General features: G+C 39.9%; 1 protein-coding gene across 1 annotated transcript in view; it reads left to right on the top strand.

The window, feature by feature from the left end:
• The first annotated feature begins 6487 nt into the window (after positions 1 to 6487).
• tmem132c.S (transmembrane protein 132C S homeolog) overlaps positions 6488 to 20115 on the top strand; it is a 262101-nt gene continuing 248473 nt past the window's right edge. Inside the window, exon 1 of the mRNA XM_018244181.2 lies at positions 6488 to 7044. Coding sequence (XP_018099670.1) covers positions 6957 to 7044 — 88 coding nt within the window. The 5' untranslated portion in view covers positions 6488 to 6956. The remainder of the gene's footprint in view (positions 7045 to 20115) is intronic.

Below are 20115 nucleotides of genomic sequence, written 5' to 3'. Positions count from 1 at the left end.
TCCTCTGACTTCTTGTATTGATGTCAAGGTAGGGTTTTATGTCAGATAACCATATTGCAGGTATCTCTATAGTTGCTGAGAGAACCTTTTTAAGCAGAATATGGCTATTCTTAATCTGCAATGCTTGACTCTCAAGTAACATTCTCTGTAATTTAGTGGTTGGTTTTGTAGCTCTTGTTGTCAATCGCTTACCATGTCCTAGGACATGTTGTTCTTGTGCCTTTTATCTACCTTTTTTCAGGAGCTATACATTTTATCAGCTCCCCTGTTGGATGGATGTGATGCTGGCCTTGGTAGATCCCATGTGTACTGACAGGGAGGGACGTAGAACTAATGGAGAATTTTACTTATCTACTTGGCGTAAATTCCTTTTTTTTATATGTAATATAAATGCATACAAAACAGTACTTTGTACAGTCAGTGTAAATCAGACATTTAACATGTTAAAGAAAATAGAGAATTTTACTTACCTACTTTACGTAAATTCCTTTTCTTCTAATCCCGACATGTCAGTACAGGGTTTCCCATCCCAAGTTATTTTGGTTACTGTACTGCTATGGCAAAAGTATAACTGTGGTGAGGAGGAAGTCATGTGGTCTTATAGGTCATGATTCATTTTGATTGGCTATGTTATAGGTCCTACCTCCAGGTCTGGGAGGGTCCTATGTGTACTGACATGTCGGAACAAGAAGAAAAGGAATTTACGTAAAGTAGGTAAGTAAAATTCTCTATTTTCTTTAACATGTTAAATGTCTGATTTACACTGACTGTACAAAGTACTGTTTTGTATGCATTTATATTACATATAAAAAAAATATTTTTAAGAATACCACTGTGTGAAATAGTTAATGACTATTTTTTGAGTGTGCAAGCCCTATATATTTGTAAAAACTGTTGCGCATCAGAATAGTCACATGCATAAAATTGTTGTGCGTCAAAATTATTTTGCCCAAATGTGAACGCACACAAAAATGCGAGGTAACAGAGGGGAGGGGACAATTATAGAAGGAAGAGTGACTGAGGGCAGTAAACATGGACTAAGTGTAGGCTGAAGACACTTAACAGGTACCTGCCCAGAGCCCCATTATTTTTATGCCCTGGGCAGGTGTCTCTTCTGCCTACACTTAGTTCCAGCCCTGGCTTCTATGCTAAATACGCCCCATAGATACTAACTGAAACTATATACTAACTCGACAGTGGGCTATTCTGGATACCATTCAGCTAGTAAATAAAGGTGCAGATGATAAAGGGCAGACTTTTGTGTGAAAATGTGTGGGAAGATGGTTCAGGAATAATTTCCAGGAATAAATGTAATTAACTGAATTTGAGACAACTTGAGGGTTGTTTTTTCTTGTTAATTTGTGCGTGTTTATTTTTATATATTACATTTGCTTCTGCAAGTCTTCATTTCAGAGAGCCCTTCCAATTAAGTGTGGTTCAATAAAATGTATGGAGTTCTCACTGAGAGGGATAATTATACCAATTATACGTTATGTCCATAACTATGTTGATTTTCAAAATTAACCTAATTTACACAACAGTCACATACTCCATACCTGTAATGAAGAACTGGTAAGGTGGTGAACTCTCTACAGAAATTGGGCAGGCTGCTGCTTGCAAAAATGGGTTGGAATGAGATGTAAGGTCCTTGAGGAGACTGGGCAACTTCTACAACAATTGGAGTGAGCAGGAACTGGCACTAGTCGATAGAAATCTGGGCAACTGGCTTTCCCCATGTTACTGTCTAATTGAGGTCCTAATTCGAAGTTACAGCTAGTGGCAGAACTTTGGATGCTGTTGAACTTAAGAACATTAGGGAAACTGGATATCTGGTTGGCCTACTGTAACACCATACATGTCACCCCTGGGTTCACCACCACCTCATGAGCAATAGGTGTATCTTCTGGCTCAGAGATCTTGACCTAAGAGGTAATTTATAATTACTAGTGCATTTTTTGGCACATTTCACCCAATTTTCCCCCGCAATGTAGATTAATTTTAACATTATTACATTCAGTGCATTAAAATGTGTGCAACTGCTCCTGTATGTTTGGAGTCAGCATTGCACCATTTTCACTACTCAGCATCCAAATCCCCACTTCTTTTAGAATAACATGTGGTTAGGTTGACGATAGCTCCAGGGTTCCCATTAGACTGCATGTGTGCAATGACACTTGAAGTGTGAGAAGTGTGTGTGGTCCCATGTATCTTTAATGATTTACATCAATTCCCAAAAGAATTGAATCCATTTTAGCATGACCACCATTGAGGCTTCATTTATAAATGTAACTACTAGTTCTGGATAGAGAACCAGTGTCTCCAGAATCTATACCATTGCATCCTGGGGCCTGGGTGATGGTGAGAAATGCTAGTTGAAGGATAAGCTGCTTTTCCAGTGGGAGCCTAATCCTTACATGGTGGTTGAGCAGTCACATGAATGTGTTCCATTATACATGGTGGATGTGGAGAAAGACTGAGCTAAGAGCAGGCAGCTGCAATGGGAAAATATTTATACTTTATTTTTTTATTTTTTTTATGTCAAGCCTTCTCCTGATTAATTAATGAACTGCCGTTTTTTGGGGACAGTCCCGCTTTTTTTGACAGCTCAACCCGCAGTCCTGCGTTTGTACTGGAAAGTCCCAGCTTTCTCTGCACTGAACAGCCAAAAAAAGAAACAAAGGGGTATATTTATCAAAGAGTGAAGTTAAAGATCGCCATTCGCCACAGTCCCCTAGGGTGAAATTCTGCCACTCTCTATTCATTTCTATTGGATTTTAAAGAGTAAAAAGTAAAATTTCACCCATTGATAAAAACGGCTTTCAAAATCCTATAGAAATGAATGGAGAATGGCAGAATTTCGCTCTAGAGGACTGTGGCGATCTCTAAATTCATTCTTTAATAAATATTCCCCAAAGTTTCTAACTTAATAGGCTTTTGGTAGAGAGCCCAGCACCAGCTAACAGGTGCAAATAAGATACTTTGCGGCAAATTACCTAACCGGTGGAAATTTGCCAGCGATGGCTTTGCAGCCATCACAACACTTTGCCAGGCATAAATTCGCTAGGACAACGCTAATTCACTAAAGTGCAAAGTTGCTTCCAAGGTGCCGAACGAATCAAAGTGAAGATGCACTATCGTTGCCTAATTTGCATATGGCGGGAAATGATAAAGTTACATGGATGTATATGTTGTAGCAAATACATTACATTACACAAGTTCAGGGAACCTTAATAAGGAAAATAGAGTTGTTATAATGCCCTACACATGAGCCCACTGTAGTTAATGTTCCATATGTTAGAAAATGGAGGGGGGAACCTGGTTACCCCAAAATCTTTTTACAGACCTTTGCAGGCTATCACTCTGAAAAAAGGAAAAGACACCAGCGTGTTTTGGGACTTAAAAATTGAGGAAGTCCTATCCACTCCATTGCACTTCACCTGGTCTGAGCTGGCGAAGGCAAGTCTGGCGAAAGAGGTAACGTTCAGTAAAATCCAAATCTTAATGAATTTGCGGAGTTATGTCCATTCGCCAGAGTGAAAATTCGCCTGGCGATAGAGTGCGAATGATTGCTAGCGTCTATCTGTTCGCTAGCTAAGTTACGCCTGCACCCGTTAGTAAATCGGCGAAGTGCCTGAATGATGTCACTTCGCCCTTTAGCAAACCTGCATCTAGATAATGATTTTGAGAGTTTGCAGCCCAGTTTTCCAATTTCTGAATCACTCTTCAGTGGCAATAGAATCCCCAAACTGGGACTGAAAATGGACAAAGCTGAGGTTTTTCAACAGGTCACTTGGGGTGTCCAGCTTTGGTCACAGATTGAGTAAAGCTATGAGGCCAAGTTTATACAAGTAAACTTAAATAGTAAATTGATATTTAATGTGTTAGGATAGTGGGTGGGTGTTAGTGGGTGTGCCATATCATCTATAGAATATTTCTTCTACCTCCCTACATAAAAAAAAGTTATTAGAGGGTTTGTTTTCTGCATTCCATTACCTGAAATCCACAGATTTAGCGTGGGGCAGATATGTAAACTTTATTTGACATTCAAGAGGTGATAATAAGCTATAAGCTTTCCACTCTGGCTTGAACTATGGCTTATACATAATAAATAAAGAGGAGATGACTATATAGAGCGGACTAACTTGGGGAGAGAGGAAGACATTACTCACCCTTCATAAACTTGGAGTTCTTTTCATTCAATGCCTCTCAAAACTATGGACCAAATGCATTTTACTAGACATTTTTATTAGCATTGCTTGAAGGTTTATCATTCCTTTATACAACCAAGGCTATCCAATCTTATGTTAAAACTTTTAAGAGCAAGTTCAAGTTAAGAAATTAAATTATATTTGATAAATGTATAGTTGTAACATTGCCTGCTTTATTTCTGTTGGGGGGGGGGGGTAGGTTTAAAATGTATTAACATGAAATGCAGAAGATTGAAAATGCACCCTCTCTCATGTTTCCAGGGAGGGCTGTAGGAGTTGTAGTTAAACAAAAGCCATAGTACTGAAAATTAACTAAAACATAAATACCATGGCCTCCAGAATTTTAAAGTGAGAACTAGTGATGTTCAGTAATGAGAATCACTAATCTAGCCCCCATTAGTATACTATTAGTATATTGGCTAATTAGATATACTATATCTATATAGAAACAATTAAAAATCTCTACCACAGACCACCACTCTAGGGCCAATTTATGAAGTGCTGGGTGCAAGATCAGGAGTGGTAAGGTACAAAAAATCCTGGCTCTTACAGCTCCATGCACTTAACTTTTGAGACTAGCCCTTCTGGGGTTGCATTTACACTCTTGGTGCTGGATTGTAAATAAAAAATAAATAAACCCTGCACTGCATTAAAAAAAAACAAAAAAACTAAATGATGTGTACTGAGTGAGGCTCCAATGAGTTGCACCCTTAGAGAATAGCAAGGTTCACAGTGTGTTTTACATGAAGCTGCTGATGCATTGGGCAAACTTATTGTGCAAAAGTTCATTTAATATGGGCAACAAGTAGTGCAAAGTGTCCAAACCAGGGCTGGGCCAGGCTGGCTGGAACTCTAGGCAACCCGTCCAGCCATGTTGCTCCCCAGCACATGCACTAAATCGTACACACACATACACACATCCATGTGTCTAGACACTGGAGAGCGGAACTCTCTTAGACTAGAAGTAGGCATCAGGAAACGTATGTGCCTGGTGCCCCCAAGCATTGAGCCTAGGCACGTGCCTAGTTCCTGGTCTACACTTATGTACATAACCACAACCACTACATACCAATACAAATCCTTTTTGCTCTAGAATTAATGCAGGTCTCATGTTTACTGATAGGTAATGCACTGATTTTGTCTTCAGTCAAAACATTTTTGACTCGATAATCTGCTATAAATATCATGGCATTTTATTTGGGCCACTACATGACAACACTAATAAATTGTTTATCAAGTGAAGTTTAACAATTATGGGTCATTTTCATATTAATCATTAGCAATGAATTTAGCTATAATACATTTAGAAATCATTTTTCTGGGGCACGTCATTATTGTTTTCTATTGCACTTTATTAAAGAGGCAGCTATGTCTTTTTCTGCAACCATTTAGCAAAATGTTTGATTTTTCTGACAAATATGGTTTTTATTTTAACAATAAATTTAAAGGATTATCTTAGAATATTAGCTCTGGTGAGCAGGGCCCTCACCCTACTGTCTCCTTACAATATCCAAATTAAACTGTAAATCACTTTTTGTATATGTTAACCATTTGGTCTTATCTTTGTATCCCTTTACTCTGTTAAGCTCTGTGTGAAACAATGAAGCTATACAAATACTAATACTAATAATAATAGAGGACAAGGAAAGCCTTATTCATTAGGGGCTGCCGATATGTCCTATAACACACAGAATAGGAAAACGAAAGTAAAAAGATCAGCAATTCCAAAAGAACACTAACAAATTAGGTTAATAAAAAGCCAAAAAAATCAACTTACATATTTGTATCACGCTGTTAATGACTAAAGAGAAAAAAACAATGTGTTATTTTGAATAATGTGCCCAATAATATACAACAGTGGTACAGAAAACTAAAATGCACCTTTCTGTGGCTAATTAAAAAGAGTGCAAGCTCTACAGGCAATGTGTATTTATTCTATTGGCTTTGGTAACCTGCGTATTTGCCTGGTCTGCAGTGAAATGGGATAGATTATCGTAGTGGAAAATGATGGAATGAAGCTGAACTGCAAGGCACACTATTGAGTTATCTAGCAGTTCTATACAGGATGCTTTTCAATAGATTTCACAGCAGTGAGGAGCAAAGCTTTTCCTGTGATCACTGAACTGTTTGAATGAATTCATCCCCAAGTATATGCCTGCTGACGATCTCAGGGTAGGCGTGCTATCTGCCAGCTCTGAGATTCTATTTGTTTACAGGTCTGTCCATTAAGTAAGCCCCCGCCTCACATTCTTTTTTATGATGAAAGAGGGAGAGTTGTAGGGTTTGGAAGGGATAGATGAGGAGCAGGCAGGGGAGGAATGTGGTGCAGGGGCCACCAGCGTAGGAACAAAACAACTTCACTCTTCTTGTCCCTTTCCAGCTGAGCTCTGTACAAGCCTTTATCCTGCAGGAAAGTTGAGTGATGTGGAGCACCAGGGAGATCTCAGCCACTGACTGCTTTCACTGTGTGCTTCTGTAATGCTGGGGGACAGCAGGACTCGTGCTTGGAAGTAAGAACACTTGCGGATGAGAAATACAAGGGGGAAAGGAGAGGGAGCAGCTCTCAGCCCTTTACAGATTCCCTGTGTGACTGTGCTCTGGAGTGAACCCAAAAGTCAGCAATCACTAGCAGTCTGCACATACCAATGCCTGGGCACTGAACTCTCCAGCGTGCGTCTGCTGGATGCCAAGAGTGTCCCTTTATGCCTCTAGCAGCCACGTCGCCCATGTGAAGGAGTGCACACAGAAATGGGCACTTCAGGACACTGGAAATGGACATCTTATCTATATGTCTCTTGGGTTGTGTGTCTACTGCTCAGCATGTTGTTTTGCAAAGGTAAGTCAAAGGCAAACTATAAACTATCACCATCGTTTTGCAACTTACGGTATATTTTTTAGAAAGGCAAAGAAATAGAAGTTTTGCTGAAAATGTCCTGCTAATGTATAAGCCCCCCCCCCCCGCACACATCCATCATTCATTAGCAGTGGGCTTGGCTGCTTTATGGGAGTCTTGTTGTGCCTGATTGCACAAATAGTGGATTACATGTAACTGAAACCATGTGCTGTGCCCAATGGACTCGATAGGTACCTGCATTGTCCACCATCTCTTTAAGCCAACACACTGCAAAGGCATTAGTCCTTGTTGCAATTCCAAATTATAGGGCTTTCATTTAAATGGTTAACTTTGATCTTGCCAAAGGGGGTCATTTCATCCACAATTCCCTCTGCTGCTTCACAGTTCCTTCACTTATTAACTCCATTGCTGCCAGAGAGCTTATTTCATTAATTCACCCCTTTTCTGTTTGATGTCTCTTGATTTTATAAAAGCTCCGGCGCCCAGCAATTTTTTATTCATTAACCCCTCTGCTGCCATAAAGGATCACTGTATTCTGGCATTCAGTTCCTTACTAGGTTCACTGAGAAAATAGTATATAATAGACTGATTGGTCAGTGTGCCGTGGGTTCTTGGCAGTGCCAGTGTAGAACACCAAGAAAATTGCAGGTACTATATAGTGGGTACCCTTGAGTTGTAACTGAGAGGGCATTTGTGCACCTGCCAAGTCTCCTGAATGTTCAGTTTAATGATGTAGTTGTAATTTATTTATTAAGCCGTTGGAAAAGCTGAACCTCATTATAGGTAGTGCGCAAGACAAGTGTTTATTAATGTTTCAGTGTGTGTTTGGCACCGCTCTTGTTGGCAAGCTTCGATGGGTTTCAGTGACCTCAGGGGATAACAGATAAGAGGCTGCTTATTGTTGCATATTTGTAAGTCTCCTGCCAGCCTTTTCCCATGGTACTTGGAGATACTCTCATTACATGCTGATTTCTGCTAGACACTTGAAGATGCAATTCCTACATGCCAATGTAGGACCAAGGCAACCAGTTGGCACATTAAAAGCCAGAATGAATGAGTTGCAAAACTGCCTAATCGTAAAAAGTCTCAAGAAACTAAAGCCAAGGAGAGTTAATTCACTTTGGTAATCCATTCCATGTCAGAGGGGCATTTATGGTGTACACATTTAATGTTGATTTGCTGACATAAGGGATGAAAGCATGATGGAATTTGTAGTCAATAGTGATGGGCGAACTGGTCTCGCTTCGCCAAAAAATTTGCGAAGTTTGCCGCAAATTTGCGCCTGCCGAATTTATTTGCTCATCACTAGTAGTCAATGAATTGAAATAGAAAATGTCTTTACAAGTATAATAAAGAAACAAAAAATCTAATGAAAAATTAGTTGAATCTGCCTGTAATATTTGAAATGTGAGTAATGACATTTTAGAATACAAAAAAAATAAGCTACATATATAAGACACTTGTCAGTTAAAGAAAGTCACTGAAAGTCATATTGCCCAGGGCATATAACATATGTGAAGTTCCCCAAAAAAAAAGCCACAACATCACCCAGAAAGATGTTTTTATTTTAAGCCAACATTAGATTCTTGGCCAATGGTATTAGATTGAACAGCAGTTAACTGGCGTATGAAGTTTTTCCAGTTTAATTAACCCCCATCCCTTGATATAAACAAATGCATATACATACAAACGAACCAGAAATGATATTAGGTTCCTTTGTACTTCATAAAAATTCTTTCTCCTTTTTGTATACTCAATATTACTTTAAATTTTTATCGCCTGGTCAAACCTCACGAGACCGATACAATACTGGTGCTTAAGAGCACTGCAAGGCTCAGCGCAGAAGAATGCTTTAGAACAAGATTCCCTTCATGCCTTTAATACATTATTTGAGAAGATTCCCTGAGAAACAATTCTTCATTGTGAGTCCACATTGCTGTGCAGGAATTAAGATCAGCTTGAGCTCAGCTATGCCGTTTGGAAGCCAGCGATTGTGTCACAATTCACCAACAACAGCTGCTGGGAAGCTCCTGAGATAAAAGAGTAAAATATTAATTTCCTGCAGTGAGCTGGGAATTCTGTGTGAATCAGGCGCTATGGATTTTATACCACATGCGTCGTTCTGAAAGGCTGTGCAAACTTATCACAGTGTCAGCGGGCTTGAATTCCAAGAGAGCTTTAATTGAGTGATTCTGACCCCCTCAGTTGGCTCACAATCCCTCCCTGGCTTTTGTCTGTTGAACTGTAGGATTAAAGGTTTCTGAAGGATGAGATTCTCCCAAGCAATAACCCTAGCAGAATTCCAGCCAACATTTTTTCCCCTTTCATTACCAAAGGCTGGAGATGCCCATTATCAGTGAAAACAGAAAAAGTGTTGCATCTTTTTTAATTGCAACAGTCAAATTCACATTATTATTTTCCAAAAGACCCAAAGATCATTGGGGGTGGTGGGATTTATAGTCCAACAAGTGCAGGTGGGACGATTTTATCGCATCTCAGTAATGCCGAGGCACTGCATTAACTGCCCAAGCAGCCCAGTGACAAGTAGTGCCAGCAATGGATTAAAAAATAGAATAACTCTGTGGCCACATCAGACACATGTGGTTGCAGCACTTGAGAAACATGGCTCTACACGATGCATGTGTGTTATTTACTGAATATGTCAAAAAGTTATTTTTATTTTTAGCTCTTTAAATTAACACATTTATCAGCTTGCAATCTGATGCAACAATGTTCCAAGTCCCTTTCACCACAGAGTTTCTTAAGGTACTTTGCACAACGGCAATAGAGTTGAGTGTTCTGTCTTCTGCCTAGTGTTGCTTTCCAATGTAGCCTGTACAAATAGCTCAAACTTGGGCCCCCTTTGCCATATAACCCCTACATAAAAAGGGTTTTACATACTCCAGAAAAGAGCACCTCCTGCGCTGTTCTTGTTCCTTACCCCAATAAACCCTTGCAAACAATAGAAGGCTTTCATATATGATGACATAAGGAAGTGAGGTCATGGTAAGAAAATATCTATGTGTTACCAACAAACCTACAGTTAAAGCCATACTTAAAATGATAACTAATCTTGCTAAACAAAGATCCTGTAAAAATTGACCAAAAGACTATTGATGGGTGAATCGTTTGAAAAAATCGGAAAGTTCACTTAAAAATTCAACAATTCAACAATTCAATTCAGCAATTCAAACGTTTTCTCTTAGAAATCGAGCAATTCGAATGTGATTACTAAAACCGAGCAATTTGAATGTTTTCACTAAAAAATCAAGCAATTCGAACAGTTTCACGAAAAAATCGTTTAAATCGGAAATTGACACCTGCAAATTTTCACCGGCAAATTTTCGCGAATCGCGGCAAAACATCAAAATTCGCCCCAAATTTGTGCCAGGCAAATTTACTACAAAAGACCTGTAAAAAGTATAGGTGCACTTTTGGCATAGGAGCTTGCCGCCTCTTTTCATACAAGTAGCAACACATATGCCCTAGAGCTGATAGTCCCCCACTGGTAAAAAGATGTAAAGACTAGGTGATTGGTATCCATGGCTCCTAAATTTTCTTTTTAGGCTTCTAATTTTCTTTTTGGACTTTATTATTTCTTTAAACCATACACAAGGAGTACCCCCTGTCCCCTGCAGATATATCTTTCAAATTCCTTATTTATATTAACATACATTCACCCATGCCTAGCCAAGACATTTTTCACTTTCTCAAGAGTGTGAAATGGGGGCACATTACAAAAAAAACACAAATGAATGAAGATGACACTTTTCATTATAATTATAATAAAGGGGACATGAAAAAATTTTCTTCATTTTCCATATTGTTAGATCACCAAATCATAGCTACAGTAATATGCCTGCCAGTAAGAACGAATCAAGAGATGATGAATATCTTGCCTGCCTAGCGGGCATCTGAAAAGCCTTTTTATTCACTTGTAGCTTAAAGTATTGCTTATAGGAAGCTTTCATCAATTTCTTATTCATTTGTCTAGTAGCAGTACTTGGATTTATTGACATGAGCTGCCCTCTTCCAGCTAATATTCAAGTGTGTTTAGAAATGCGAGAGCTACTTTTCACTTCTATCTTGAAGGAAACCCTTAATTGGACAAGTGAAGCCTCCAGGATTGGCACTCTCGCTGCTGTCCATTCATTTAAATCACTGCCATTGTCACTCCCACAAGTTATTGCAGATTTAGAAGTATGATTAGTTTGCTTGTTCTTCCAGTAATAAAGCATTTACATTTATATAAATAATTATTTATTCTGCTCTTCTTCTTCTTGTTTTCTATCTTTGCAAAATTTTGATCACGTGCTTGTTCTTTTAACGTTTATGTTGCTGATATTTTCAACTAAAGTGTTTTAAGTTATCTGGCTAAGGCATTTGCTATTAATATCACCAGGTGCAGCCATGAGAAATGCACTAACATTTTAACTGTAAAGAAAAAGACAAATGTGGCAGAAATCGGAATGGTCTGTAGGACACTTGGGGGAAAACACAAAGCCATCAAATTCTGGACTCGGTGACCTTGTCCCAGAGTCAGCTGAAACAGCCACTTCCAGGTTGTTCTGCAGTGTGGAAACTCTTGGAAGTAGCAAAGTCAGGCCTTTTGCTGTGTATTTGAATTGGAGGAAATCAGCAGCAGTTACCCTCCACCTGACATCTCAAGTCAACAGCACTTAATGTTACAGAATTACAGCAGTTTTTTCTGAGTCTGGCAAACACACCCACAAGTATTGAAACCTGCCACTCGCAACTAATGGTTCTGTGAATCTTTCATAATTCAAACCTTCAAGCTGCAATGGAAATAGCATGAAACCTGTGATATGTGTCTGCATGTGACTCTCTCCATTCAAATTAATTCAGATAAGCTTTATTGGCCTATGAGAAATATGCTGTTGTTAGTGGTTTATTTATGACAAAGGGATGATTTATACTCTAAGACTTAGTATAAAGGACATCTAAGTATCTAGGCATTCATGACCTGTTCATTGGCCCTCATGTGGGCTATTAGCCATGTTAGAGAAAGATCCCTAATCTGATAAACCCTAGGCCTGTAAGCCTTGAGAACAGTAGAACCTGTGCTCACACTGACAACTACAATGACCTTTCCCAAAGCATTCACTATTGTCCTTTTGTTTAGTGGAAATCTATGATAAAAGCAGTACACCTCTTCTTCATAGATCTCTTTTTAAAGAGACAGTACTTCGACTATCGAATGGTTGAATAGTCAAACAATTTTTAGTTCGAATCGTTAGATTCAAAGTCGTAGTCGAATGTCGAAGTAGCCAATTCGATGGTCGAAGTAGCCAAAAAAATACTTCGAAATTCGAAATATTTTTCCTTCTAATCCTTCACTCGATCTAAGTAAATGTGCCCCTCTATGTTCTGCTGCACTGTGAGAGGAGAAGCGGCCTTTAAAGCTGCACCCTTGTGACCCGCTCGTTCCCCTACCTTTAGGCAACAATTAGAGTGGGGGAATGAGTGGTCCTTGGGGTGCAATCGACCAGGGGCCCCTAGGCTGCAGAAGGCATGTGGAAACTATGGGACAAATTCACTAAAGGGTGAATCTTCACCACTCTCCGCACCACCACCGCAACAGGCGCAAATTCGTTACCACTACGCTAATTCACTAAAATGCGAAGTTGCGTCTCTGCGGCTGAATGCTGTTTTAGTTTCACTAGCGTTAATTCGTCAGCGTGAGCATTTCAAAGTGAATGTTCACTAACGTTCATTTCTGCCTAGTGAACCTTTTTTTGTACACTTTTTCAATAGGGCGGGTACGTATAGGTCTTATATATGTCTTTATTAGAGATGTTGGTGCAAATGCTTGAAGTGGCCACTTATTATTACACATGTCAGAGGAAGCAAAATAAAGACAAAAGAGATCCTCTAATGCCCTAGACAGAGTAACGATCGTTCACCTGAGCAACAATTTGCCTTGCTATAGGGTGCGAAACGTCATTAGCGATGAACTTTTTCGCAAGCAAATTGTCCTTGACGCCTGTTATTAAATTGGTGATGTCCCTGTGGATGGTATGTCTGTTGAAATTTCACTTGCAACGGCCACTTCGCCCTTTAGTAAATATGCCCCTTTTACTCTCAAAGAGAGCAGCTGAGCCATAATCCTGGCATTGGCTGTTTAAAACTGCAAATATCTCAGAATCCTCTAAAAATAGAACATTCATGCAAAATGCATGAAAAGAAGTGCTTTGAGTAACTGTACAGCAATTTATTTTTTTGGATTTAAGTCACTTAAGAGGGCCATATTAAAGTTTCTGCTGGTGCACACACTTGGGTCAGGAGATCAAAGCTTGGAAACATGGCAGGGAACACTTTTGATCAATGATTGGCTGACCTGTAAAGGGAGAATTGCAAGTTTTTGTTGTTTGCCATCCAACCTGGAAATTGCATGGGCAGCTAAAACCTGAAAATCATCTCATGTGCTATGTGAGCTTATAAAGGTATTAGTCACATATTGTGAACACATGGGAATGTGGCATTTAACTTTTGGTCATGAAAGGGTTAATATCCACCTCACAGCCAGTGTTCTAGACCAGTGAATGTTTCTCTGCTTATTCCTTCCACTAACAAGCTGAAACTGTATCCCCAGTAATTGTTCTCCAATGGCTAAATCTAATATCCTTATGTTTATTCCAAGGTAAAATAGTATTGGTGTTGAACGCTCACAGAAATTAAGCTTGAGACTTCACTGCCTTGAATTAAACACCAACCCCCCCCCCCACACACACACACACACACACTCTTAAATTCATCCCTCTGCTTTATCTGTAAACATTGGCTCCACTGCAAAAATTTTGTTTTGGAATCACGTTCGCATTATACAAATTTAACAGCCTAAATAAACAACCACTGTGCTAGAGATAATATGATATCGACTTCTTGGGCTCTGTTAATTTCCATTGATCAGCACAGCATGGAAAATTCATGCAGGATCTTTTAGACCCCCTACTGACAGCAGTAAGAGTGCTGGTGAGTAACAGAAGTTTGTTAACGCAAAAGCCAGGGATTCTCATTGGGACTCGATTTATCTAAATTCCTGGTCAGATTATTGTACTTACGATTTTGGAATACTCCTAAATAATTTAAGGTTGCCAGTGGAGCTTTGTAAGCTTTTAGATGTTTCCCTTGAATAACAAATATTTGACTTTCTTCTCCTGTGTTTTATTTGCTTCTTCCTCCTAATCCTGTTGTGATAAGACATAAGATCTTCTCTAGCTGATCACTCTCATTTCCACAGTCCACCAGTCAGGATGGAACCTGTGTTTAGGAACAAGCCGGTGCATAGACAATTCTTTTTGATTTTTTTGTCAGTGTTGTAGAGGATTTTAATTGGAATGTTGGAGGTGAATTCACAGTGCTTAAAAAATACATTTGCTTGCAGAAATATCTATGCCTTGAATTACAACTGTCTTTTTGGTGGTACATATATGACAAACTGCCCTGGGTCGTGCATATATCGGGCCCTTGTAGAACAGCATTAGCAAATAGGTTGCCACCTTCTGTCCCGTGGAACTCTAGGCAGGGGGACGGGGCCGTAGCGTAATGGCTGTGGGTCTGTGACATGGTGGGGGTGAGTCATGCCGTCCAGGGCGGAACTATAACGTGACAATCGGTGATTGGCTGATTGCCACGTCAAGCATAGAAAATCCTGCCCAGTTTTCCTAATTTGGAACACCAGGCAGGCAGGTTTGACAAGGACAGCCCTTCAAAAAAAACAGGCTGTCCAGGTCAAAACGGGACAGGTAGCGACCCTATTAGTAAATAAAAAAAAGCAGATAAAAAAGGGCAAAATAGTCACAGTAGGGAAAGATGGCATTATCGTATATGGCTCACTTGCAACGATAGAGCAACATACAAAACACCAGCTCCAACCACCATTTTCCCCTAACAGTAGGCACCCTTAATGGAATCCTGAGAGGATCCAGCCAGGTAGACCCATGCCCAACATGGACCTGTTGATCCGCAACCCACCCACATCCATCGCCCCACTATGCCCCCCTACTCAGACCCGCTATCCAACCCAGATCACTAAAAGGTTAACTTTCCTTCTGACCCTGGACTAATGAAACTGACATCACTGTGGATCAGAAGCAGCATCACTTCAAAGGTGAAACAATCTGGTAAGTGGAAAAAGTAGCCTTATCACCAAGGGAGATTAGGTGGGGTCCCTTCCTCACTATAGCTTGGTACCCAGAAAGGCTACCTGCAGTCTGCACGCACATTAAGGGAATCTGTCTGAACACTACAGTTTTGCATGTACTCAGCACCTGATGCATGTCTTTAACCCAGCAAAGCAGTGTGCCACAACTTGCAAGTGATTGCAAATTTGCATCTTTGTATATTAGCAAATCACATACAAGTTGCAGCATCGGTTTTCCAATTACTGTGCATTACTGAACCAAAAATGTTGTGTAATTTAGTAAAACATATACAAGACCTGTGACCGGCAGATGTGCCTACTCATACCCATACCCACATCTGCAGGTCCTTTCTCCTTTCTCCTTTTCTGTCACCGAATCTTGTGCTTTGCACCTTGTACTTTGCATGCAGGTCTTCAAATTGGCACTAGCAGAAAGTTGCAAGGACCATGCATAAGTGCAGGTACCCCTAAATAGTATTCAAGAGGGGATAAACGCAAGTAGCAGCTGCAAAGTTCCCTGTTTTTTGCATTCTGGTTCCTGTCTTCCATGTTTCTCTCTGAGAGACAATTCTTTGAACTCCTGTAGCCCAATAGTTGAACTTCTTTACACAGCATTTGTTGCATTTGGCTTGTGACACCCATTATTCCAGGTTTGTTCTTATGAGTTCAATAAGACCTTGTCAAACAGACTCTATTGAAACACTGCTCTACAGTGGGCTATTTGTCATACTATGATAAAATACCAGCTAGTCATGGAGAAGTCTCTATTTTCTTGAATGCAGTTTTTTTTGTAAGGTTATCATTTGCATCATCTTAAAATAGCATGCAATAAAAAAATAAAATAAATAGAATACAACAGAATTTAATCATCTTGACTATTAAATGTAAATATAAATTTTCAAAAAGTTTTTTTTTTTATAGCGACAACTCAACTGGATATAAAGATAAGTCCAGGGTTTGAAGTGTACATTTGTTCCCTAAAATATGAGCCATAAGACATATATATATATTTGCAAATGAGAAGTGGAGATAACAAATGCTTGTGTTTGGGGACCTTGTAGTCAGCCCCATAGAGGGTTAATATAAAAGGATTCACACATATTGCGAAGAGCCCAGTTTCCTTGCAAGTGAAATGCAGCAACACTGGGAATAATTGGAAAGGATTCACTACTGAGCAGAATATAGGTCATTGCTTGCATGTCAGCACATAACAGAACAAGGTGTGAACAGCGCAAGTGGAAATGCACAGGTTTATTATCTCCTGCGCTATTTCCAAAAAGAGTGGCAAGGCCAACGGTATGATAAAACACTGGCATCCTTTTCAAGACTTGAAATTGCTCCAGTTTTTTCTATATGAGGGATAATAAGGTGGAAAAAGGGGAAAGATTCACAACTGCCATATGTTGCTTTGCTAATTACATTAACATTAACGTTTTTTAATTCAAATGCCACAGCATTGGCTAGGATAATAAAAGAAAGTGTAGACTGTATCATGCATCTTTATGATTCTGCTATTCTGGTACAAGATCTTTTACAAGACTAGAGATCTTTAAAGAGCTCATTGCTTATCATTATACAGAATATGGATGTATTGTATGTATGGAACTTCACTAAATGCCTTGTTCTAAACAGAGCAAGAGGTGCCTACAGAAGCAGAACACAAATTACATTAAGAAAGCAGCATTTATCACCTTCTTGTAAACTGAATATTGGCAAAGAATCTCCTGCCTACCAAGAGCATCTAATCAATTTGAAAGAAAAACAAACAATGGTGGAATACACTGTACGTTAATGACCTCTCAATGTGGCATTGAAGAATCACAATAACTTTTGAACATTTTCTGGGTCTAAAAAATCTCTGTATCACGCATACAGTATGTGCCCATAATTGATATCTTTGGAACCAACATTTTTTGGCTAAATAATAAAGAGAGATGCATTGGGAATCTGCTAGACTGTAAGGGGCAAATTCGCTAAAGCGTGAAGCTGCTAACGCTAGCGCTAATTCACCAGCGTGACGTCATTTTGTTACTTTGCCGATTTACTAACGGGTGCTGGCGTAAATTCGCTAGTGAAGTGGACCTACTCTAGCGCTACTTCGCCTCCTTACATCAGGCAAAGTTGCGCTATGGTGAAGGGACGTAATTACGTTAATGCACTAACTTGCGTATTTTACTGAACGTTACCTCTTGTGCCAGACTTGCCTTCGCCACCTCAGACCAGGCAAAGTGCAATAGAGTAGATAGGACTTGTTTCAAAAAAAGTTTAAATTTTTTTGAAAGTCCCAAAAAACAATGGCGTTTTTTACTTTTTTAAGGGTGATAGGCTGAAAAAGATCGTAAATTGTTTTGGAGGTACCCTCCTTCCCCCTACATTTCCAAACATATGGCACCTAAACTATATAGTGGGCACATTTATAGGGCAAAATAACAACTTTATTTTATTTTATGAAGCTTTCCCAGGCTTGTGTAGTGTAATGTATTTGCTGCTACATATACGTCCATTGTACTTTAATTTGGCGCTGTATGCAAATCAGGCATCGCTAGCGTAACTTCGCTTTGCTTGACGAACTTCGCCACCTTTCGCCTCCCTGAGCGCAACTTCGGATTTTAGTGAATTAGTGGCGCACTGGTGAAACTTTGCCTGCCGAAGTGCGGCGAAGGCGTCTCTAGTGCATTTTCGGCACTTAGTGAGTTTGCCCCTAAGACTTTTTTTTAATGTACATTATTTAGAATAAGGTGTCCCTGCCAATTATTGGAATGAGGGTGGATTTGCAGTGGTTGTCCAACAGTGTGGTAGATAGTGGCATAACTTGATGTTACCAGGTCCCACAGCAAATTTAAATTAGGGCCTTAAAGGAGAAGGAAAGCTACCAAGGCAGTTTATTAGCAAAAGATTAACCACAATAGTAAAAGCTAGTACGCTATATTTATTCTGTAGGATGCTTTACAATACCTGAGTAAACAGCTCTAGAAGCTCTCTCTGTTTGTTTAGGATAGTAGCTTGAGTCGTTCATAGCCTGGGCTCAGCTTACAGCAAGGAGGGAGGAAAGAGAAGGGAGGGACAGAAAGGAGCAAACTGAGCATGCTCAAGCCCAAGCCCTGGAGGATTAAGCTGAAAGAAAGAAATCTGATACAGAAGCCCATGTGTACACAATAGAAGGAAAGAAATGCAGTGTTTCTTTTGACAGAGGACTAAGAGCAGCACTACTTTGAGGGTTTACTGATGTATTTATATAGACCTTTCTGATAATACTTACTTAGTTTTAACCTTTCCTTCTCCTTTAAAACATTGGTAAGTTGAGATATTTTACCAAGACACATTGAAAATAATTAATTAGGGCATCACTGGGCCCTCTACACGCCTGTCCCCCCTGCAACTGCTCTATAGTTAACCCTCTGGCGGTAGGTGTGACATCCCAGTGCTGGGTGTTGTGGAACAGGAAGAATGCACACAAAGATGCCAGACTGCAGGGTAGAAGTCAGCTTTATTCCTGGCTGCTCACTCCACACTGTTTGCTCCTCCCCCTTCACTTCCCCTTCCTGTGCCCATAACCTTTCTCATTACTCCACCCAGTGCTAAGCTGCTAATGCATATTAAACTGAACATCTTAAGGGAGCCATTAGAGACAAGTGTCGAAACCTGACAGTGCTGTGTGAGAGTTCCATTGAGCCCTGTATATCAGTCCAACTTAGAAGCAAGGGCTTCATGATTATGCCAGCCTACTTATTTAGGTTACTACTACTACTTAGAAACGTTGGTCTAATTAATGCAAATGATAAGGGTTGCAACTGGTGGGGGGGCTATAGCTTTAAGCAGTGAGATTTTGGGTAACTGCTTACTTTTTGAAAAAGGTAACAATGGGGGGAGGTATTAATTTGTTGTAGTTTGGTGGCCTTGGGGACAAGGAGTGCATTACTTCTAGTTAGTATAGTTAGGAATTGGGTAGGTGGTTAGGTTACTGTTGGTCAAGTTACTCATTTAAACTGGCCAAGTCACAACATATTGGTGTGATGTCAATCCAAGAATGGCTTGTTCCCTGTGGGAAATGGACACGTCCTTTGTTTAACATGTAAGGTGTCTCAAATCAACAGTGTTCGGCATGTTCACTCATACAAAGCCCATGGCTAGTGTTCATAACTTTGTTGGAATGGCAGGCTGACTTAATTATAAACATTGTTTATTATAAATGCCATGTTTATTTGTTACTGTACAATGTTTTTACAAGCATACATAATACTGTATTTTGTTATTGTTATATGTCTAGTGATGGGAGAATATATCCTGCTTTGCTTCACAGAAAAATTAGCAAATTTCCCGCAAAATTTGCGAGATGATGCCCGACAACTGTTATATGCCTGCCTATTTTATCCAAATGCATTAAAGTCAATGGGTGACAATTTTTATGTGTGCGTCTATTCTGACGCGCGGCCATAAAGTAGTAAAAATGCCCACTACCCTAGGAACCTGTAGCAGTCCAGTCCTGGTAATTCCCTGCCAGGAAAGTTCCGCACTACTCCATTTTGGCAGCCCAAGAGTCTCAATCCCTTGTCCCCAAAAAAGTACCCGTCCTAGGTAGCGCTACCTGCCCACATACTTTCCCGCTGGAAAGTGCTTGCTCCCACGTGGCAGGCACACAAACAGCCTGTTTCTCCAAACAGGAAATCGCTGGATCCTCATCCTTTCCTATTCCTTCCTACAGATGGGTAGTCTCACACAGAGCTGACAGGCATCCACAGCGATGAAATCTTTATAGGCTCCAGACTCTCCCAGTCGAGCACATCACTTGCTTGATCCATTGGCTGAACTGTATCTCCCAGTACTGTCTATAGCACGAGCCTTTAAAGTCCAGTGTCTTGCATCAATCTTCCAGAACATCAGGGTCCAGT

This window comes from Xenopus laevis, chromosome 1S (assembly GCF_017654675.1).
Source record: "Xenopus laevis strain J_2021 chromosome 1S, Xenopus_laevis_v10.1, whole genome shotgun sequence".
Classification (NCBI taxonomy): Eukaryota; Metazoa; Chordata; class Amphibia; order Anura; family Pipidae; genus Xenopus; species Xenopus laevis.
The sequence above is the reverse complement of the archived record's forward strand: the minus strand, read 5'-3'. Positions and strand labels throughout refer to the sequence as shown.